The sequence below is a fragment of the Rhincodon typus genome, chromosome 15 (assembly GCF_021869965.1).
Source record: "Rhincodon typus isolate 14 chromosome 15, sRhiTyp1.1, whole genome shotgun sequence".
Taxonomy (NCBI): domain Eukaryota; kingdom Metazoa; phylum Chordata; class Chondrichthyes; order Orectolobiformes; family Rhincodontidae; genus Rhincodon; species Rhincodon typus.
In genome coordinates, this window is record NC_063346.1 from 40,100,770 (window position 1) to 40,123,875 (window position 23,106).

The window sequence follows — 23,106 nt, forward strand, 5'->3', positions numbered from 1 at the left end:
CAGGTACTGCCAGACCTGCTGAGCTTTTCCAGCAACTTTGTTTTTGTCCTGATATACAGCATCCGCAGTTCTTTTGGTTTTTAAAAGAGGAAAGAGACCGGAGCAAGGACACAGCCTGGAGTAAGGGATGATTGAATGTGGTGAGTAAGTAATACAGAAAGAAAGGTAGAGCCAAAGGGAAGGAAAACGGTTAAACAAAGGTACAAGGAAGGGATAAAGCTACAATGATCAGGTTCTTGATGCCAACTAAATTATACAGTGAAGATTATTTTGTTTTGCTTTAATTTGACTTCCAAATGTGCATAGATAAATACAAGACTATGGTGCTCTTCTAAATATACAATCATTACCTTTAAAACAAATCATATTTTCATAAAATAATATCAAAATGCTTGATCATAATTGCATTTACATGTGGAAATAAATACCGTAATGGTGATTTTAAGGTTGTAATTAATTTTGCAGAAGAGACGATCGAACAGACAAGTGAAAAGAAAGAAATATAACGAAGACACTGGAATGAAGATTTCAGATGATGATGATGGGTTAACTGCTAAAGGGAAAGTCAAGACTTGTGCTGTTCTACCTGCTGAGCAACCTGTGCAGTTATTTGTGGTGAGAGGCCACTTTTGTTAATCATAGCAAAATGTATTGACTCAAATTTGTGGACAGTTCAGCAAATGTTGCTACCTGTTATACTTTAGCCTGCTTGTTCAGTGTTGAACATTTTATTAAAGCAGCATTAATTATTATGGGTTGATGATTATCCTAAACATTCAGAACAATTCAATAGGAATTTCCAGTGCTTTTTGCAGTATCTGTGGAAAAATATGCTCTATGCGTGTGCATTGTTGTAGTTTCCATGTTTGGTTTTGTATTTTCAATCTCCTTACTTGTAAGATTTTCAGAAAAGTCATTTCATTTTGTAAAGTTGGGGTAGCTTTAATTCCTGACCATTTCTTTCAGTATATTCTTCAGGTGAAAATGTTTATGTTTCCTTTCAGAACATAATACAACCAAATATGTATAATATTTATATGTAAAATATGTATAATATCATATATGACACGAGCTGGAGAAGTTATTTTATATCTATGCCTATGATATAATGTTCTTAAACTTGTCTCCACAAACCTGTACATTGGAGTGAAATCCTCTATCTATCTGACTAGAAATACTAGGTGTATCATGAAGGTGTAATTGTTAGAATTGCAGAATATCAGTTAACATAATTTTAATCTGTCAAATCAGTAAAGCAATGTAATCTAAAATATGAGATTCGTTTAAAATTTTGGTAACATTTATGGTTATATTTATAAATTAATGAAAAATTTTATTAATCCATTTTGTAAATGAGAATATGAAGTTAATACCTTGTTTCAAGATATGTAAAATTGACATCTCGTCCATAGGAAAACCCTAGTGAAGAAGATGCTGCCATTGTTGACAAAGTTATGGCCTCGAGATTAGTGAAAAAAGAGGTGAGAAGCTTTTTAACAAGGAAATAACACATTCTCATCTGCTTAGTCTACTTTCCAATAAGAGTTTTCACTTTTTCCTAAACTCTAATAAGCCCAAAGTCTCCAAGTGCTGTGAAAGTTAGAGTTCAGTTTAAGTCCTTTTATCTTCAACAGTTGTTGAGGCTCATCCAAAGTTAGCATTTGTCATTGAAATGATCCCAGTTTGAATAATTATAAGCCCAATGTGTTTTGATCTAAAATCCTCTCTTCCCTCCTTGCAAATGGGTAAAATTACTGTCATATGAACAGCAGTTTAAAACCTCAGTAATTGTTCTGATGGTATCTATCTGTATAAATTCATAGTCATTAGTCACATCAGAGTTTTCAAAATAATTATACAGAAATTATTTATAATGTTTGAAGATTAAGTATAATAGTTTTTAAATATTTTATAAACGAGTCTCCTGCAAAATTTCTTTCAGTGGAAAACGTTGAACCCAATTTTCAAATATTAAACAGAACAATAAAAATGATTTATATTGGCTGCCAATTGCTTATACTTTGCGCTCTATCAGTTTAGTTTTAAAATTGCCACATTAAATATTTGGTTTTCAGTCCTCTATTATCTTAGGAGGGAAACTTATGAAATTAACTGATTTATTTAGCAAATGGTGAAGGTAATGGCTTAAAGATAAGCAACTGTAGGGAAATAATTACTGGCAAGATGCAGGAAGGATTGTTCTAGAATCAGTGTTTTTAATTTTTATTAATAATATGAAGGGGCCTTAATAAGTTTGCAAATTATCACAAGTTGGAAAAAGCCTTGAAGAGTCAGAGAAACAAAAAAATGTATTGCTGGATGTATTGCGTAAGCTGAATAAAATACTTAGAATGGTGTGGAAGTTACAAATTGCAGTAAGATGATGCAATATTTTTGAGAGATTTGGCTGCTAAGGGATATGAAGATCAAAACAAAATCTTACAACTTTAAGATCTGTTTATTTAGTAAAAAAAAAATGTATTATTTCTGGCCAAGTGTTGTTTTTGTCCCTAAGGGCATTGAGATGTGCTCCTCTATGGAGGGTTCCCAAGAAGGTAATTTAGTATATCCAGTACTGAGTGACAACATCCTGTTTTGGAGAAACAGGATGAAGTTTTTCTTTTTCCAAATTAGATAATTGCTCATTTTTTTCCCCTACAATTTAACATGTATGGCAACTTGAATTTACATGGATGAATTAATAAAATAAGCAGTATTTGAACAAGTGTTTTCTTCTTGCCCTCCTTTTCATTGTTGAGGGATTTTGTTCATTTGTAATCTCTTCCAGAGCCTTGAAATATGCTAATCTGTTCAAAGTTGTATTTAATAACCAGTTACAAGGTCAGGTATTCTTTACCTGCATGTCCAAAAACCAGAAAAACTGAAGAACCAAATGTCTTTTCAAAAGCAGAACTAAAAAGACTTTTAGACTCGCTGAGTTTGGGCCCTTAGGGCAGAAGAATTTCATTTGGCCTGAACAGATGCATAAAAACAAACTTTTTTCCCCCAAAGACACAAACTCAGCATATCTACAGGTCTGTATGGGTCAGTTCAAGGCCTTTGGAAAAACTTTGCTTTTGGGTCCATCCGGGCTAAGTGATGTTTTTATTTCAAAGGGCCCAGAAGAACCTGAGTGGTAAGTGAAAATTGTTGGTGTATCTGTTGTGGTCGAGAGGGAAGTGGCTATATGGGCATATATGTGCTGCTGTGTGATGGAACTGAATAAAGTTGTTCAGGATCTACGGTGTGAAGGCTTTTGGGTCTGGAAATCTAATTTTTGCGTGGTGTTACATCCTGTATTAATTTCGTTCTTGGACATGTGACTGAGATGCTCAGTTTTTTTCAGAATTTGTTGGTATTTTGATGCAATAGAAAACACTGACCTCCCTCTTAAAAGAGGGATGGGTGCCGTGAGAAAATTAACTCTGCTTAGAGTCCATATGTTTTACTAAGCTTAGTGTATTTATCCATAGATCTAAGTTTGGAACTCTTTCAGTTGGTTAATCTACAACCTTACATGGGTTGCTTTTACAGTAAATTAGTCAAGGTGGAAGTAAAGGAATTCGGGTTCAGCGATTAATTAATTTGTGCCTAACATGTTGTGTAATTGTGCTGAGTGTCGTTACACGATTGATGGAACTGGCAAAGTGGCAGCTTGCTTTACGTTTGTGTTTAGTTGATGTTTGTAAGAGAATTTGGCAAATAGAAAAGATTTTTTGTCGGGCTGATATAACTCTTCAATACGTCTGAACTGATTTGAGATAAACAATACAGATTTTGTTAAAGAAAAGGTTCACGTATAATTTGATGTCATTAACGATAATAGTATGGGGTATATTGTCAAATGGTCAAGCATTTTTATTTTGTACTCTAACTTTCTACTGATCTTTACTTTTAATAATCCTGTTTTATAGCTTAATATCAATTGATCAATCTGTTAATGTTTATTATTCCACTATCCACAGACTTTGAAATCACAAGGGCTTGTGTTGAGCTAATGTAAGAAAGGTTTGTGGTCGACTACTGACCAATACTACATCACCAGGTACTTGCATAGATCAAGTCAGCTCATTGACTAGAATGGCCCCTGTTGCTGGGCATGAGAAGTATCTGGTGAAGTTTTACAAACAGTTGGATCTTCTTTCAGAATGTTTTGAAATTTGATTTTTTTTTCCAAAATGCCTGTCTCTTTTGTTTGTAATGTACATTTGACCGGTAATGTTAATCAGAAGGCTTCTTTGTTTAGGTAGCCATGGGACATATGGCTGATGTTGAAGAGTTCTTTGTAAAATACAAAAATTAGTAAGTAAATTTACTTTTCAAGCTGTTATGATCGTTTTTAGTGTTAAAGGCAATGGACATTTTGTATCCGATTATAATTTAATATGCAAACTTTAATCACAATGTGAACATGTCAACTTAGTTAGAGTCCAAATTTAATGTATGTTACCACCTGATGATTATACAACATTTTGCAACAAAATGTGTTTGAAAAACAAACAGGGATAAGATAGTAAATAACTTCATTTGAGAAAGTTAAGTAGAGTTGGTTTTGAGGGAATATTAGATTGCCAGGCTTTCTGGGACATTGTTGGATTATTTTAGAAGCTAGCAATTAGAATGCAATCAATGGAAGTGCACGAGCAAGCATCCAACCAATTCTTTCAATTCAGTCTGAAAAAATTTGCGGAACAGGTAAACAGATAATCACATAAATATAAAAAGACAGTCTGATACTAATTTCTTGGTGAGAATGATGATGAGAAATGTTGTGTTGGGTCATTCTTGGTTTCTTCACTGTTCATGACAGCTAATGTTAAGAAGAAGATAGTGAAAAAGCCCACTTCAGACTTACTCCAGTTGTTTAACCAGATGATGGCAATTACATAATTGTACTTTTTGTAATAAAGATGCTAAATTCCGAATTGATTACTTTGGAACTATGAATTCTGTTAGAATTGAGTTTCTTTTTTTTAAACTCATGTGACAGTTTACCAAGTTTTAACCTTGTAGATATTGCAGTTAATATTGATTAACACTCCTTAAGCATATCTTGCACTATATGTAAATAAATATAAATGTCGCAAAGAGGATGGCTATGAATTATTTTAATGTGATTGTTATAATCTAGAATGCATTGCCTGAAAAGAAAGTGAAAGTGGAATTAATTACCATTTTCAATAGGAAATTGGCAATAATAAGTGAAAGTAGAAAAAGACAAGCAGAACTGTGGGAATTGGGACTAATTGAACAGCTCTTTCATAGCGCAGTAATGGGTGAAATGGCCTCTTCTGCGCTGTGTCGCTCTGATTAACAACTATACACCTATAAATGCCATGACTTAGATAACAATAATGAATGATGGGGTAGATCAGAAATACAGATATGTTTGATATCTTGAATTCATTTTCATCTTGTTAAAAACAATAAGGGGAAATCATAGCGCACAAATTTATTGGAATAACCAGCAGAATAGATAAAAAGGAAGAGGAAACAGTGGATGTTGCAAGAGGTGTTTGCTGTAGTATATTAGCATCGATGGAGGACTGGCTAACTGCTGGAGGACAGGGTTGGGGTAAAAGGGCTATTTTCAGGATGGCAACTTGTAACTCCTGGAGTGCCACAGGGATCAGTGCTGGGACCATAATTGTTTACAATATATATCAGTGACTTGGATGATGGAAGTGAAAGTAGTATCACCAAGTTTCTGGATGACCCAAATGTAGTCAGGAAGGCAAGTGTTAAGGATGATACAAAGTCTGTTGAGAGATAAAGACAGTAAATGAGTGGGCAAAAACATGGTGGGTGGAATATAATGTGGGAAAATGAGAGGTTATGCACTTTGGCTGAAAGGATAGGGGAGCTAAATATTACTGAAATGTGGAAAGACTGCTGAAAGCTGTAGCATGTGGATTTGGAAGTTGTCGTGCATGAATCACAAAAATCCTAGCATCCAAGATTAGTGGGTAATAGGGAAAATAAATGTAATGTTGACTTCTACTTCAAAGGGAATGGAGTATAAAAGTAGGAAGTTCTTGCTACCACTACACAAAGCACTAGCCAGTCCATTCCTAGAATTTTGTGAACAGTTAAGTCACCTTTATCTAAGAAAAGAAAATATTAGCTTCAGAGATAAACCAGAGGAGGTTTGCTGAGTTGATTTTGAATATGGAGGTCCTTTATTATGAAGAAAAGCCGAGTAAGTTGGGCTTGCAGTAATTGGAATTCAGAGGAATGAAAGCCCTTGGAGGGGGATAATATAAGATTTCTGAGAGATTTAACAGGGTAGATGCATTGAGATGGCCCTCCCACAAGGGGAAGCATAGAACCAATTCCAGAGTAACGGATCACCTATTTGATGTTGAGAAATTTGTTTTCAGAGATTAGTGTATCTGTGGAATTCTTTACCACAGAAAACTGTTAAGGCTGCGACGCTAAATATATTCCAGGCTGAGAGAGAGAGATTTGTAACCAGTAAGGGAAAGGATTATGGGGAAAGGCAGGAAAGTGGAGTTGAAAATGATCAGATCACCCATGATTTCATTTGGATAGTAGGGCAAACTCAATGGATCAAATAGCTGACTCCTGCTCCTATGTCTCATGGGCTTATAATATATTTAAGTATAATGTATTTTGATATTGTTTCCATAAGCAGTATTTTCCAAGGGAAATCCCCACCTATTAAGCAAATCAATGCACTACCTCCATCAAAATCAAGTGGTGCTATGCATGCAGAGCGTGAAACATGTTAATTAATTGTTAAATGTTGCTTGATGGTTAGATTTGACTTCTTGAAGTTCAAGACTCTGTATAAGCTGTGATAATAGATATAAAAGTACACTGGTGCATTATTGTAGATTTTGCTGAGAATTAGTGAAATACACATTGTTTTATTCATTATTGCTTTGACATTTAGTGCTCACTTGAACATATCAGTGAAGCTAAATTGACTCCAGTCTGTGTAATAATAAAAAGTGAAGTTAGTAAAGTATTTATAGTATTGACTTTAATATCTCATTTCTAGCTCCTACCTTCATTGTGAATGGGCCACAGAAGCACAGCTAATGAAAGACAAAAGGATACATCAAAAAGTGAACCGCTTCAAGATTAAACAGGCACAGAGAGGCCATTTTTTTGCAGCAGTAAGTTTTTCTTGCCTCTTTGGACTTAAATTTGTCCAGGGTATCATTGTCCACAACAGGATTTCTCACATAGCTGCCACCAGATCAACTCATGCTTCAAATCTCCAGCATAGCAAGAAGACATACCAACCTGAAGTTCCAGTGCATGTTTTTTTTTCCACCACAAATTTCTCTATAATGTGAGTGTATAAGAGGACCAAATAATATCTCTAAACTGGAATAATGCTTACGCTGAACCCAAGGTGCTAGTGAGCCTTCATTGCCCCATAATGATGGCCTGCTATGTTTTCTGTTGCCAGTGGCTTCAAAGTGGTATGTACAGGGCCTCATTGTCAAACTTCTCCATCAAGACACGTCATGTTTGTTTATTAACTGTCTAGCAGATTTCCCAATAAATACTTTTTGCACTTGTGCATCCAGAATCCTTTAGTGCACTGTAACAATCTACTGCGAATATAACATGTTGGGGCAGACAGTGCCCAAAACAGAGCTACCATTCAAGCACAAGGTGAGGGTGACTGCCCTTGATGGAAATGTAACATTTGATCAAGTGTGGATTCAAAAGCGCTCTAGCAAAAGTGAAGTCTGTGTGAATCAGAGAAACTGTCTGGTGGTTAGAGCCATACCCAGCACAAAGGAAATTTGTTATGGTTGTTGAAGATCAATCATCTTAGCCCCAAAACATCACTGAGGAGTTCTTTAGCAGTGCCGAGATTCAACTAGTTTTAATAATCTTGAACATTTTGGTCAGGGAGAAAGATTTACACGGAATGAAATGTTAGTAAGTATCTCAAAGGACGCATATTGGCAAGGAATTCCAAATCTTGGGCCTGAGGCAACTGAAATCATGGCTACCAGTGGTGAAGCACTTTTATGATTGGGAGTACACAAGATGTTAGAATTGGAAGAGCACAGCTATCTTGGAGGCTTATGGGTCAGGAGATGTTAGAGACGTTGACTAGCAAGGCAATGCAGAGATTCGAAAACCAGGATGAGAATTTTAATTAGTTAAATTTGACTGGGAGCCAGTATTAGTTTAGGAGCACAGGGTGATATGGATACACTGATCTGCTGTGAATCAAGATATTTTTATTTCATTATAAGGCCAGAAAAGGTTTAGTGTACCCTGTTTTGGACCTTTTACAACTCCTTAGTTATTGGAGGAGTCCTTTCTCTGAATGCATCAAGATCTGAACAACATTCAGGCTTGGTCTGTTAAATGTCAAATAACTTTGCCTGGCAGTTGTAAGCCATTATTGATCATCTCCAGCAAGGGAAAATCTAGCAAACTTCCGTTGACATTGAACTGTACTACCATTATTGAGTAGCCCACCATTAACATCCTGGGGGTTATCATCAATTAGAAACTTTACTTGACTAGCTATATAAATACAATTGCTCCAAAAGCAGGTCAGAGCAAGAAAATTTTTGGCGTGTAAATCATCTGATGTGCCAGGTTCTATCTACCATTTATGAGTGTTATGATCTAATTAGGGACCATTGACATTTAAAAAGAAATCTGAATACCCCCGTTTAATTAACTGAATTGCATCACAGGATTTCTGTTTTTCTAACAAAACATGAGGCTAATTTTATACAGACCAAATTTAACTAAACAAATACCATTTTGACAATGTAGTTTATGTACATTTTTTGTCAGGTCCTTAGATTTCATTCTTGCTTCACCCCCAAGAATTTTCTCAAATATTGTAAACACCACAGTCCTTTGGAAACTACTTTTAAATTCTTCTCAGCTCCAGCTATTCTCAAAGGTAAAACTTTTATTTATCATCCCTTGACTGTGGTTGTCTAAATCCTTGTTCTGGTCACTTTTCAATACTTCTCAGCTAATCATTTTCCACAAGGCAATGAGAGGCCCAGTTTGGGTTCTTCCATCTGCTTCAAACTCCACAATCTTCTGGCTTCTGCTCGTTCGTAACAATGAAACTGAAATTAAGCTTCAACTGTGTTCCATGAGGTCAGTGTTTTTATTCACCACAGGATTTGGGCCTCACTAAGTAGGCCAGCATTTATTGCCCATTCCTAATTGCCCTTGAAAAAGAGGTGAGCAACTGTAATCTTGAATTGCTGCAAACCATGTAGTGCAAGTACACAATCAAAGCTGTCAGGAGGGAACTCCAGGACCTTGATCCAATAATGATGAAGGAAGTTGGACATGGTTCCAAGTCAGGATGGTGTGTGACTTGGAAGGTGTGAGGCTTGGATGGAATGTTGTGGTGTTCCCATGCATTTGCTGCTCTTGTCCTTGCTGGTAGAGATTGTGGTTTTCGAAGTTGTTGCAAAAGGAGCCATCATGTATTCCTGAAATACATCTTGTTGATGGTACATACTGCTGCAACTGCAGTGGTAGTGAAAGAAGTCAGTGTGGTTGATGGACATGGTGACAGTCAAGTAATCTGCTCTGTCCTGGACAGTGTCAGGCTACTTGAGTATTATTTGAGCCGCACCCTCCTTCCAGGAACGAGGAGGGTGATCCATCATATTCTGACTTGTATCTTCTGGACGGTGAGCAGGCCTTGAGAAGTTGGGAAGTGAGCTACTAGACACAAAATTCTGAGCACCTGATCTGCTGTTACTGTCACTGTCACAATTCAGCAATAGTTAATAACCATTGAACATCAAGGTTTCTGTTTTGCTTTGCTTACAATACAAACTTTGCTAAGTGTAATTTACTTGGTATTGTACAAACTGAAGCTGAAGGAGTGAATTGTCACTCCAGTCACAGTACTCCACAGCTCACAAGATAGCAAAGAAAGTGTTTTTCTAATTACTGAGATAGCCAGTTTAAATACTTTACCACTGTTCCTCTTCAAAAGCTCAGATAAGTTAGTTTAACATCTCTTAACAAATCCATATTGGATTTCCATAATTAAGTTCTCAGTCAATTCAAATAGCCAAGCCTTAGTTATTCTTTGCACATCATTCATGGATAAATCCTCCCTTCTGAGAAAAGTCTTAGCAATTGCCAAAGCTTGTTCAATACAGTACGCGACCGCGTGTTTTCTTTTGCTCCAGTCCCATTACTCCACAAGTCCATAAAATGTGGGAGCAGAGTGAGGCATTCAGCCCATGGAGTGTGCTCCACCATTTGATCGTGGCTGATATGTTTCTCAACTCCATTTTCTTGCCTTTTGACCCGTAAACTTTCGATCCCTTTTATTCATCAACAATCTATGTCTGTCTTAAACACGTTTAATGACTTAGCCTCCACAGCCTTCTGTAGCAAAGAGTTCCACCGATTCACCACCTTCTGGCTGAAGAAATTCCTCCTCGTCTCAGCTCTAAAGAGTCATCCCTTCACTCGGAGTCTCTGCCATTGTGTACTGGTCTGTCATACTATTAGACATATTTTCTCCACATCCACTCTGTCCAAGCTTCTCGGTATTCTGTGAGTTTCAATGAGATCCCACCCCCTCAGCCTTTTAAACTGAATTGAGTGGAGATCCAGAGTTCTCGACTGCTCGTGACATGACAAGTCTTCATCCCTAGATCATTTGTTTAAACCTCTTCTGGACCCTCTCCAGCACCAACATAGCCTTCCTCAGGCCCAAAGCTGCTTGGGATATTCCAAATGCAGTCTACCCAGAGCTTTATACAGTGTCAGCAGTACATAGATTTATAGAGATGTACAGCACAGAAACAAACCCTTGGGTCCAACTTGTCTGTGCTGACCAGATATTCTAAATTAATTTAGTCCCATTTGCCTCATATCCCTCTAAACCCTTCCTATTCATCCTACCCATCCAGATGCCATTTAAATGTTGTAATTGTACCAGCCTCCACCTCTTCCTCTGGCAGCTCCTTTCATACAGGCACTATCCTCTGCATGAAAACACTGCCCCTCGGGTCCCTTTAATATCTTTCTCCTCTCACCTTAAACCATGCCCTCTAGTTTTTGGCTCCCCTACCCTGGACAAAAGACCTTGGCTATTCACCCTATCCATGCCCCTCATGATTTTATAAACCTCTATAAGGTCACCCCTCAACCTCCAACACTCAAGAGAAAGTAGCACCAGTCTATTCAGCTTTTCCCTTTGGTTCAAACCCTGCAACTCCAGCAACATCCTTGTCAATCTTTTCTGAACCCTTTCTAGGTAGGGAGACCTGAATTGAGCGCAGCTTTCCAAAAGTGGCCTAACCAATGTCCCGTACAGCTGCAACATGACATCCCAACTCCTGTACTCAATGTACTGACCAATAAAGGCAAGTGTACCAAATGTCGCTTTCGGTACTCTGCCTACCTCTGCTACCACCTTCAAAGAACTATGAACCTGTACCCTAAGGCCTCTTTGTTCAGTAACACTCCCCAGGACCCCCACTATTAAGTGTACAAGTCCTGCCCTGATTTGCTATTCCAAAATGCAGCACCTCACATTTATTTAAATTAAACGCCATCTGCTACTTCTCAGCCCATCTGATCAAGATCCGGTTGTACTGAGAGAAACTTCTTCACTGTCCACTACACCACCTATTTTGGGTGTCATCTGCAAACTCACTAATCATGCCTCCTGTATTCACATCAAAATCATTGCATGAATGACAAAAAGCAGCGGACCCAGTACCAATCCTTGTGGCACTCCACTTGTGATAGGCATAGGCAGTCCGAAAAACAACTCTCCACCATCACCCTCTGTCTCCTACCTTCAATGGCTAGCTCTCACCAGATTCCATGTGGTCTAACATGCAGAGCCTTGTTGAATGCCTTACTGTAGTCCATGTAGACAACGTCCACCATTCTGCCATCATCAATCTTCTTTGTAACCTCTTCAAAAAGCTCAATTAAGTTAGTGAGACACGATTTCCCACTCATTATCCCTTAGCAGTCCTTGTCTTTCCAAATACATGTAGATCCTGTCCCTCAGCATCCCCTCCAACAACTTACCCTCCACTGACATAAGGTTCACTGGTCTACAATTACCTGGCTTTACCTTGTTGCCTTTCTTAAATAATGGCACCACAGTAGCCACCCTCCAATCTTCAGGCACCTTACTTGTGGCAGGGTGTCGAGCAATCGCTTCCCACAAAGTTCTGGCATACGCCTGATCAGGTGACTTCTATTAAGCCTTTCGAAAAGACATCTCTAGTATTCAGTAATCTTTCAGCCCCCTCTTTTAAATAAACCACTACATATACTTCCAAAGAATCAGTTTTCCCACAATCCTCCAAAACATAAATTCTGCAAGGAATATTGAATTTGAAATGCCTTCGTAGCACCATATCTTAGTAAGCTACAAACCATATCATGTCCAAATTATAACTGCTGAACCTGATATCTCTGGATCCTTTTATAAATCTTCAACCAGTTTCACACAGTCCTGATGTTTTGTTACCAAACATCAGATTCAGTTTTTTTGCCCTTAGGAGCTCTGAACACTTTCCTTCTTTTGTTTTCCTTATCTGTTTCCATTTTGAGTTTCTCTTTTTCAGTTAGGTTATGTATTGTTGAAATTTTGCTATGTGGTGTTTCATAGCTATCCTTGCAACTTGCTTACGTTGCATTTACCTCATTTTCTATAATTTGTTTTATAATTTGTTTTGAGAACTCTGCTTTTAGGTTCAGAATAAAATTTATATTCTAACAAGAATGAATGATTTAGAGATTTGCAACACAGGACACAGATCAGGAATGTGATGAAAAATTCTGCAGTTGCCTGAATAAATGCAGGTCCAAAAACATTCAAAATTCACACCATCCAGGGCAAACCAGCCACTTGATTGATATCCCATTCACCCCTTGACGTCCTAGTCCTTATTGTACAAAAAGACATCATTTCAGCCTGTAAAGTTTATGATAATTGGCTGTAGAATGACATTCTGTTACCCTGGTCTGACCCTTAGCTATGCAAATTGATCTCTGTTGGTTTAATTTTCTTTTTAAATCATCAATTGTCCCCACTTACATCATCTGTTTGGGTCTGTTTCCATGCTGTATGACTCTGACTATTTGCAAGATGTCTGTCAACAGCTTCTTTCAAATTCTCAATGCTTCTGCCAGAAGGATAAGGGCAGCAGATACCTGGGAATGCCACCACCAGCAATATCCCTATCACGTCAACACTCCTGACTTAGAACTGTATCAGCATTTTTGTTTTTACTGACATTGGGTCAAAATCCTAGGGTCAAAACCCTGGTACTCGCTGCCTAAGAACAGTTGGATGTGCCTACACCACACAGACTACAGTGGTTCAAGAAGGCAACTTATTGCAATCTTGTCAAGAGCAGCGAGGGCTGCGTAGGAAATGCTATCCGTGGAAATGATACTCTTATCTTTTGCAGAAACAGTTGGTGGGTGTGAGGAAGATTAGGACCCTACTCTTTCCAGTATACCTCTTCACACTGGGACAGAAAGTTTTAATTCCTGGGAATGAGATGCACTTGGCCAATTCAGCAAAAAAAAATTGGGAGAAGGCACGGAATACCAGCCCTTATTACTGCCACCTACGGCAAAATAAAAAATAATCAACTCCAAATCCCTGCTTGCTTAATTTTTTGGCCCAAAGAACAGTACAGCACAGGAGCTGGCACTTCAGTCCACAAGATTGTGCCAGCACGTGCCTTTCTAAACTAAAAGCCATGGGCATCCACATGGTCCATATCCCTCTGTTCCTGCCTTATCATGTATTTGTTAAGATGCATCTTAAATGTTGCTATTGAATTTGCCTACACCTTCTCTGCCACCCACTGTGTAAAACAAAACTTGTCTCTCATATCTCCTTTAAACTTAACCCCTTTTACCTTAAACCCGTGACCCCTAGTAATTGATGTTTCTGTCCTGGGAAAAAGACTCCCACTATCCATGCCTCTCATAACTTTGTAAACTTCTATCTGGTTAAGTCTCTTTAATAACCACAATATCATAGTTGTATGTATTAATCCAAGCTCTTGAGCTCGTCTGCCTTACCTGTCGTACTCCTCACATTAAAACAAATACACTTCAGGCTGTCAGTCCTGCTGTGTTCAGTACCTCCCTCTATTTGTTCTTCCTCTTAGACTTACTGGCCTTAGTCTCAGACTCCTCCTCAATCATTTTAGTCGCACACCTAGTGCTCTCACTACTCTGGTTCCTGGCCCTGCCCAACCCCACCCTCACTTTTTGTTTAAATTCTTAGAATCCCTACAGTGTGGAAACAGGCCCTTTGTCCCAACAAGTCCACACCAACCCTCAGAGCATCCCACCCAGACCCATTCCCCCATAACCCACCTAAGCTACACCTCCCTGAGCACTACGGGCAATTTAGCATGGCCAATCCACCTAACCTGCACATCTTTGGACTGTGGGAGGAAAGCGGAGCACCTGGACGAAACCCACGCAGACACTGGGAGAACGTGCAAACTCCACACAGACAGTCGCCCGAGGATGGATTCGAACCCGGGTCCCTGGCACTGTGAGGTAGCAGTGCTAACCACTGTACCACCGTGCCAACCGTGCTAAGTGGTACTAGCACATCTTGCTTCCACACGAGCTAAAAATCTCATCTGTTCCCAGTAAACAATACTGGTAGAACTATAACTAGAAAGTATTTCTTGCACACTGTTACGAAGCTGGGCAGAGTAACTGTGAAGTGGAAGGCAGGAAGCTAAAATGTGTGGTTCCTTTAAGATATTTGTGCTTTGCCTGAACCTCGAAATTTAAAAAAAATTCGATGTCTGAGCAGCACCTGAAGTTACCAGTATAGAGAGCCTCAAAGTGAAATAGATGTATCAAAGCCTTACAGGTGGCAGGCAAAACAGCAGTCTTGTTTTGATGTTGTGACAATGAGTTTGAATTTGGCCAGTTAATTTAAACAAAGCACCTAGAAACAGAAAGCCAGCTGAATTTAAATCTGATGGTATTGACAACTTGAAACCATCATATTATCAGAATTTGATTGTCATTAAGCATACATAAGACAAGGGCATTTGGAAAATCGGAGAGTCAACTGCCATCTGAAAAAGAGAAAACTGCCACCTTCCAGAGTTAGCACCATTCAGCTCTCCAAGAAAGACCACCTAATTAATCAAAGGTACTACGGTATTTTAGCTCAAAGTCCTCCTTGAAGAAACTATTAAAATATCCCTGACAGCAGAATTAGCGGAAGAAGGATATTTGTGAAGAAACCGGAGATGACTGAGTATTCCAGAAGATAGTCTATGAGAACTTGGGGAGATTAGGTTATAAGCTATTGCTTCTTATTAATTGGGTTTATATTATTGCGACGTATTTTTATTTAAACAGCATTCCAGTAGAATTTAGACCTGTTAGGGAGTATTTAATTGTCTAAGCGGGTGTTTTTGGTTTGTTAGTAATTTTGTTAATTAAGGACTGTAACCCCGACTTTACCAGAAAAAAAAGCTTTTAGCATTCCTTGACCAAGTTGGCCTTTCCACCCTTAGCCACATGCTATAATGAATGAATGAATTACCATTTGTAGTTCTTGATTTATTCAACTGCAAGCATTGTGAAATATGTTCTATCATACAAAATGTACACATGAAATCATGTCCTGTGTATGAAAATTCCTGCAACATAAAAAGAAAAGAAAATTCTTAAAGGAGTTCACAACAAAATCTTATAAAATATCAAAATACAAATGTACACCATTTCCATGCTACTTATCATATTTTTCACTGCAAACCTACTTCCAGATGGATGATGAGCCTTTTAATCCAGACTACGTTGAAGTGGATAGAATATTGGAATGCTCGTGTTGTGAGGACACAGACACTGGTGAGGTATCAGTGCATATTTTTCTTGTTCAGTGTTTGATTGAAGGACAGAATTTAGAATATGAAAAATCGTTCTCCAAGTGCAAGTTTATCATTTTGCACTTGATACTTAAACATTTTGAGAAGAGGTAAGGAGAAAATCCCTTCAGCTTTTGTGTGTTTAAAATTGCTCAGGATAAAATGAATATGAATGTCCATGGCTAAAATTCGTGTTTTGGATTGTGTTCATGTTCTCCATTTTTGAAATAGAACTTTGGATATACAGGGAGGAGGTTATATTCAATTTGGAGCAGAGCTATTCATTTTTTTTTCAAATTATATGCCATTTTACATTTGAAAGTAGTTGAATAATGTATTTAAACAAAAGAAATGCAGTCTTAACAATACTGGTATGCAAAGTATAGATTTGGAATTTGCCAATGATGATAGTTTTAAAAAAAACTATTCTTTACTATCAAAAAATGGAATGATGCTGTTCAAAATGTAGTCAGTCTGGTTCCATGACTTCCCTAAGAAGCTTCACTCAGACTTATAATATTTTAATCAAGCGCATGTACGTTTAACGTCATTTTTCAGAAGCATATTGATTTTCTTTATACAGGCAGTTGTTTATTATTTGGTTAAATGGTGTTCGTTGCCATATGAGGATAGTACGTGGGAGCTTAGAGAAGATGTAGATCAAGGCAAGATTGAGGAGTTTGAACGACTGCAGCAAGCAAAGCCTTCCCTGAAGCGCATGGTAAGTGAACTGTCTGCAGGTATAATGCTGACTATTTGATGTTAAACATATCCCAAATGAAGATCGCTGCACAAATTTTTTTATTGCTGAAGTATTTATGTTTTATAAAGGATGGCAATAATCCCTATGTTGTATATGAATTCTTTGTAACATTTCATCTTTGGTGTAGTGGTTAGCACTCTGGACTCTGATTCAGAAAATTGTGGCTTGGGCTTAGAATTGGGAGTGTGGTTGATGTGGTTTTGGTTTTGTGATACTATTGAATCATTCTCCGAGAGCATTCAAACAGCCTGGATTTGCTGCATTTGTTCAGTCACATCTGGTTACCCAAATAAACCAGCTTCTTGATTTAGCATCCTCTCTTCAACCTGTCATAAAGTCAGGGAATTGCATGTTGGTGGTTTGAGTGTGTTTACTGGAACCAGTTTGTACATCAATGTTGATTGATTGATTGTTACAGCCCCCATGTACGGTATTGTCTAAGGAGGGTGGGTGTGTGAATCAATTCTAGAATGTAATATATGTGAGGTCCTCTTAAATAAGCGATTGATAGCAATTACTTTAGTTATTTCCAAGCCCTAAAGCTAATAGAAAACTATAATGTAAGGTGTGCAGAGTATTTTGTTGTACTGTTCTTTGACTGGTGGCTTAGATTGAATATTAGACATGACTGAACATTCTTATACACCATTTAAACAGAAGATGCAAATGTAAGCTATATGATGTCAGGGAACATTGGAGTCCTAAGTAGAAAAGACAGCAATTAAACAGCATGAATATATTTTGTTACTCAGTTATTTCTCGTTAATTCCTGCTTCACGTTTCACTTATTTTATCAAAGGACCGTCCTCCCGCCACTGCTTGGAAGAAACTTGGACAATCCAGGGAATACAAGATCGGTAATAAACTCAGGGACTACCAATTAGAAGGTGTCAATTGGCTCCTTTTCAACTGGTATAATAGGTAAGGATGAAATCCAAAGAACATGCGCATTTTGTGTCAATAAATCTAACATTTTGGGTGACCCAGAACAGGGAAAAATATTTCACTACGAGTTAATGTTGAATTGTCAATTGTGTCCTAATGAAAGCACTTACCCAGCCATTTATATTTGACATAATTAAAAACTTGAGTATTTAACTCAATGACTTGAAATTAAAGTATTAAGATATTTATCGTAATCTAAGAGTTTGAATCCATTTAATTGGAGTCCTTCAGATTGTTATATAATGTGACTTGTGGGAAAATATTGAAAATAAGTTTAATTTTGGAGTGATTGCTTATGCAGTGATTGTTGTAATGCTTTTGTTTCTAATGAATACATTGTGCAGCTGCAATTTCTTACAGGGATTCAGTGCTTTTCTCTTGCGTTGACTGCTGTTTATCATATTGATTTTCTCATTTAAGTGCACAGAATGTATAAAAGTGTTCAGTCTTGTATGTAAGAACACTGTATAAAAATAGTCATTTCTCAATCCCAGGCAAAACTGCATTCTTGCTGATGAAATGGGTTTAGGCAAGACCATCCAATCTATTACATTCCTTGATGAAATTTATCTGACTGGAATCCATGGTCCTTTTCTCATTATTGCGCCTTTGTCTACAATTGCAAATTGGGAAAGGGAATTTCGCACATGGACAGACCTGAACGTCATCGTTTACCATGGCAGTATGATTAGCAGACAGATGATTCAACAGTATGAAATGTACTTCCGGGACTCAGAGGTAGGTTAATTTCTTCAGCTAAAATCCACTGCTTTTATACAGTTCATTCTATTTGACTTGGCTGTCTGTATTTCTCACGATTGGAGTCTTTCCAAAAGTATGAACTGATCCAAGAACTCCAGAATAATTATCCTTCCTATTTAAACTTTAGTGGCAAAATAAGTTCACTGCTGCAAGTTAATACTTTGTAATTCAAACATTTTGATCAGGTTGAGCATAGTGACTTTGAGTATTGGTTCCGTACTGTCTGCATGCCAGCATCTGACCGACTCAGATTGGCGTTCTTTCTGCATTGCTAGTACAGTCAGTGTTTATTTTGACTGAAACTGATTTTGTTGACTATATGGAGGTATTATTCTGGAAAGTTGGTCTAGTGTTTTTTTCCTCAAATAAATTTTTTATTTCCATGTTTAAAAACCTACAGGGAATTTTGGTGCTAAAAATGTAGCTTCTTTTATACTACAGAATTGATCTTTCCCACTGTTAGCACAGGGTATACCTTTATCAGGTGCATTTTAACCATAACCATGGCCACTGCACACCAGCAGAGTAAATGTATCAGTTTTTTTTAAAACAGATGATGCATACAGTATTCAAGCATCATGTTTTGATGTGATTAAGCGATTGAAGGTATTCTAACATCCCTTGCAGCTTTATCCAGCATGAAAGTAGTGCTCGTTCTAAATCCATGTGGGAAGAGATGCCACTTGATGTCAAATCTAAAAATCTGAGGCTTGTATTGACCTGACTACTAACTGCAATAAAGCCTAGATGCTGAGAGTTAACAGCCCAAGATCAGTCTGGAAACTGGTATTATGTTTATGGAAAGTAAATAGAACATGTATGTAATTAATGGTTACTGTTTATGCTTTATACCTGACAAACTGTGAAATGTTATGACAGTTGTGAGCATCCTAATTAGTCAGTGTCTGTAATAATCATATGTTGTTACAAGACTCTTTCCGGCTCAGTAGACTGTTTCTTTTTAAATAGCAATGTTCAGGGTTATAGAGAGAAGGCTGGAGAATGGTACAAGAGTGTTCATTTGGAGAGCCATTGCAGATTAATGGGCTGAATGGCCTTCTGCACAGTCATTCTATGATGATTGAGGATTAGGCAAGATTATGATGATTCACGTGATTGGAGAGATATTGGTGTATTTTCAATGTTGCACTAGGATTGATGAAAAAATAGTGGCTTAATTTTCTGCGAATGGTAAATGAACAGAGCTCACTTCTTTTAATTTGACTTGCCTTTGTTTGGTTGACTACTTTCGGAGATTTTTTAAAAAAATTTCCTCCATGTCTCTCTCAACTGGGCAATCCCATACTCTGAGATTATGCCCTCTATTTCCAGAAATTTTCACAAGGGGGAGCAACTTCTTCACATCTACCATGTCAAGCCCCCTAAGATTCTTATGCTTCAAGAAGGGCTCCTCACATTCTTCTGAATTCCAACAAGTATAAACCAAACCTACTCAGTCTCTCCTCATAAGAAAATTCCTCAATACTCTGAAACAATCTATCGAACCTTCCCTGGACTGCCTGCAAAACCGGTATATCTTTGTTTATATAAGGGGATCAAAATTGTTTACTGCATTCCAGATGTGGTCTGGCTAGTGTCTTGTATGTAGTTTTAGCAACACTTCCCTATCTTCATGTTCCGTTCATTTCAAATGTTCCATTTGCCTATTCTACTACTCACTGAACTTAGACGTACTATCTTTTTGTGACTCATATACAAGGACTCCAAAATCCTTCTATGCTACAGCTTTCTGCAGTCTTAATGAAGAATAAGGAAGTAACTAAGACATTAAAGAAATACTTTGGAAGATTTTCACAGTAGAATACACGAGTAATGTTCTGAAAGTAAAACAGAGAAAGTTCTAGGGAAAATTAAGACACTTATCGATATTCATAATAGTAACAAATATGACTAGAGAATTCCATGGCATTAAAGGTTTGGACCTTGTAAATGGATATAGACTTAGTGGAAGCGCAGGTTTTGATCTCGCAGAATTCTCAAACTTCTAGACTGGTTCCCTTATGAATTGCAATACAGCAACCTGAATCGCACTATTCAAGAAAGGATGGAGAGAAAGAGCAGGGAACTGTTCGTTGGCTTGTTAAAAGAAGTAGGGATTTGAAAACAACTCTCATTTGTTACATTCATTTTGAAATGAAGTATATACAAAATGTCTGGGCAGATTTACACATGTTTATGAAGGGAAATCACACTTGGCCAATACAAGTTTTTTTTTAAAAAGTGGAACAAGGTAGAAGCGGGGAATCAATGGATAAAGTTATATTTGGATTTTAAACAATGATTGGAAAGTTGTTGTCCAGAAGTTAATACGCAAAATTAGGGCTACTGCTGAGACCTGTGGAGTACATTGGTTTCAACAGTGGAGCAATTTTCAAATACCAAGGTAATGATAGATCTCTCAAATGTGGGGAAAGTGTTACTGAGGTAGACCATCAGTCATGATCTCATTGGCAGAGCAGATATAAGAAGACAAAAGGCCTGCCTTGTCCCTATTCCTTATGGTTTTCTAGTCTAAAGATCTCCATTTGTCGGTAGTAGGTAGTCCTCATAGTTTGCTCTTAACCCCAAGTATTAGTTGCCCTGAGCTGAATCCTGTCAGGTAATAATGGAATCCTCCAATGAACAAGATAAAAATTGCGTTAGTCTGAGGCCTGGCTATAACAATGCAAAAACATAAAAACTTTCCTCTGATATGACCGACAATCATAATTGACAATTGGTGTGAGAAGTAGAAAAGGTTCTAATGCTCTAGAAGCAATATTAGTCAATAATAATTTGTACTTCTACAATTTTAGAATGGTTCCAGCCCAAGAAACCATTTGGTCCTTTGTCAGTATTGGCCGTCTGAAGGAGCAGTTCACCTAGTGTCACTTCGCTGGCTGGTCCCTGTAATATATTTCTAACTCTACAGCCAAAGATCCAATTCCCTTTTGAAAGCCATGTTTAAAGATGCTATCACCACATTCTCGGACAATATATTTCACTATCTGACACAGTTTTTTCTCATTTCAGCTGCTTTTTTAGAATATCTCAATCTGTGCTGTCTGGTTCTTGATTCTTCTACTAATTGGATCTATTTCTCCTATCTACTCTGTCCAGATATATTATGATTTTGAATGCCTTTTAAGTATCTTTTCAACTTTGTCTGCTCCAAGGAGAACACCCTAGATTCTTCAAACTTCTTATCTAATTGAAATTCCCCTTAACTGGAACCATTCTCATGAATTTCTAATGCCTTTACATCCTTCCTCAAATGTGATGCCAAAAACTGGGCATAATGCTACAGTTGAGGCTGGACCAGTGTTATATACAAGTTTATCATAACTCATCTGCCTTTGTGCACGATGTCTCTAATAAATTATTGTATATGTATGCTTTATTAACTGCTCGCTCAACCTTTTCTGCTACCTTCAATGATTTGTTACGTGTATATCCAGGTTCCTTTGCTCCTGCACACACTCTTTAAATTGGACCCTTCAATTTTATGGTGTCAATCTTACACCTAGGTCCAAGAAATTAATATATTAGCAGGAAGAGGAACCCCACCACCCCCACACGTACGTTCTGTGGAACTCGATTATAATCCTTCCTCCAGACCCAAAAAGAATTCACAGCCCATGCTTTGTTCCCTGTCCGTTTGCCAATTTATTTTATCCACTGCTACTGTCCCTTTTAATCCCATAAGCTCTAGTTTTTCTACATTATATGTTATCATATGTCTTTTGGAAGTCCATTTAGACCTGGTTAACAGCACTGACACTCTCTCTCTTTCTCTTCAAAAACTCAGGTATGTTAATTTAACATGACAAGCCCTCAACAAATCCACTTTGACTTTCCATAATTAATCTTCATTTGCTCAAATAACTGCTAATTTTGTCCCGTATTATGATTCCTAAAAGCTTCCCCATCTCTATTATATTGACTGACCTATGGTTACTGGGCTTTTTTAGGCTTTCATTTTACAAAGATGTAAAGCTTGAAATTGTTGGTCCTCTGGCACCATGGAAGTCTAAGGATGATTGGAAACTTATGGTCAACACCTCTGCGATTTCTGCTCTTGCTTCCTTCAGTATCCTTGGTCCTAGTGTCTTATCAACTTTAAGTGGAGTTGGCCTGTTTAATGCCTTCTGTTTTTCAGTATTGACCCCTGAAAGTATCTGAAGTACCTCCTCTTTCAGCATAACCTGCATTGCATCTTTTGTGATAAAGACAAATGGCATTAATTTAGTGCCTCAGACATGCATCCTGTCCCCATATATAATGCTTTTTTTGGTCCTTAACTAACAAGCTTCTGTTATACCTTTCTGCTATTTATTTTCATGTAGATGTATTCTGGATTCCCATATGTTCTCTTTGTTTCTCTTCTTTTTCAATTCCCCTTTAAACCTCCTATATTTGACCTAATTTTTAATTGCATTGTTCATTTAACGTGTCATAAAGACGTTTTTTTCCTGCTTCATCTGAATATCTTTCTCTTTCATTATCCAGGGAGCTTTCAGTTTGCCCTGCCTTTCTCCTTCACGGGAATATACTTGGGACTGTACTCTTGGTGTCTCTTCTTCAAAGAATTCTCATTGTTTAGTTACAGTTTCATTAATCTTTGATTCCAGTTTATCCATTTGTTCTTGATTGAAATCAAAGCAGAAATTACAGGAAAAACTCAGCAGGTCTGAGTTCTGAGGAGGGATATTTGGATCTGAAACATTAACTCTAATTTGTCTTGATGGA

At 37.6% G+C, this 23,106-nt stretch overlaps 1 protein-coding gene across 5 annotated transcripts in view; it reads left to right on the forward strand.

The window, feature by feature from the left end:
• Positions 1 to 23,106, forward strand: part of chd9 (chromodomain helicase DNA binding protein 9) — a 459,302-nt gene that overhangs the window by 351,797 nt on the left and 84,399 nt on the right. For all 5 annotated transcript variants that reach the window (XM_048605559.1, XM_048605561.1, XM_048605560.1 and 2 more), the window contains 8 exons: positions 466 to 615; positions 1,413 to 1,481; positions 4,247 to 4,302; positions 7,025 to 7,142; positions 15,789 to 15,875; positions 16,471 to 16,608; positions 17,450 to 17,571; positions 18,090 to 18,333. In XM_048605559.1, the coding sequence (XP_048461516.1) occupies positions 466 to 615; positions 1,413 to 1,481; positions 4,247 to 4,302; positions 7,025 to 7,142; positions 15,789 to 15,875; positions 16,471 to 16,608; positions 17,450 to 17,571; positions 18,090 to 18,333 (984 nt within the window). The remainder of the gene's footprint in view (positions 1 to 465; positions 616 to 1,412; positions 1,482 to 4,246; positions 4,303 to 7,024; positions 7,143 to 15,788; positions 15,876 to 16,470; positions 16,609 to 17,449; positions 17,572 to 18,089; positions 18,334 to 23,106) is intronic.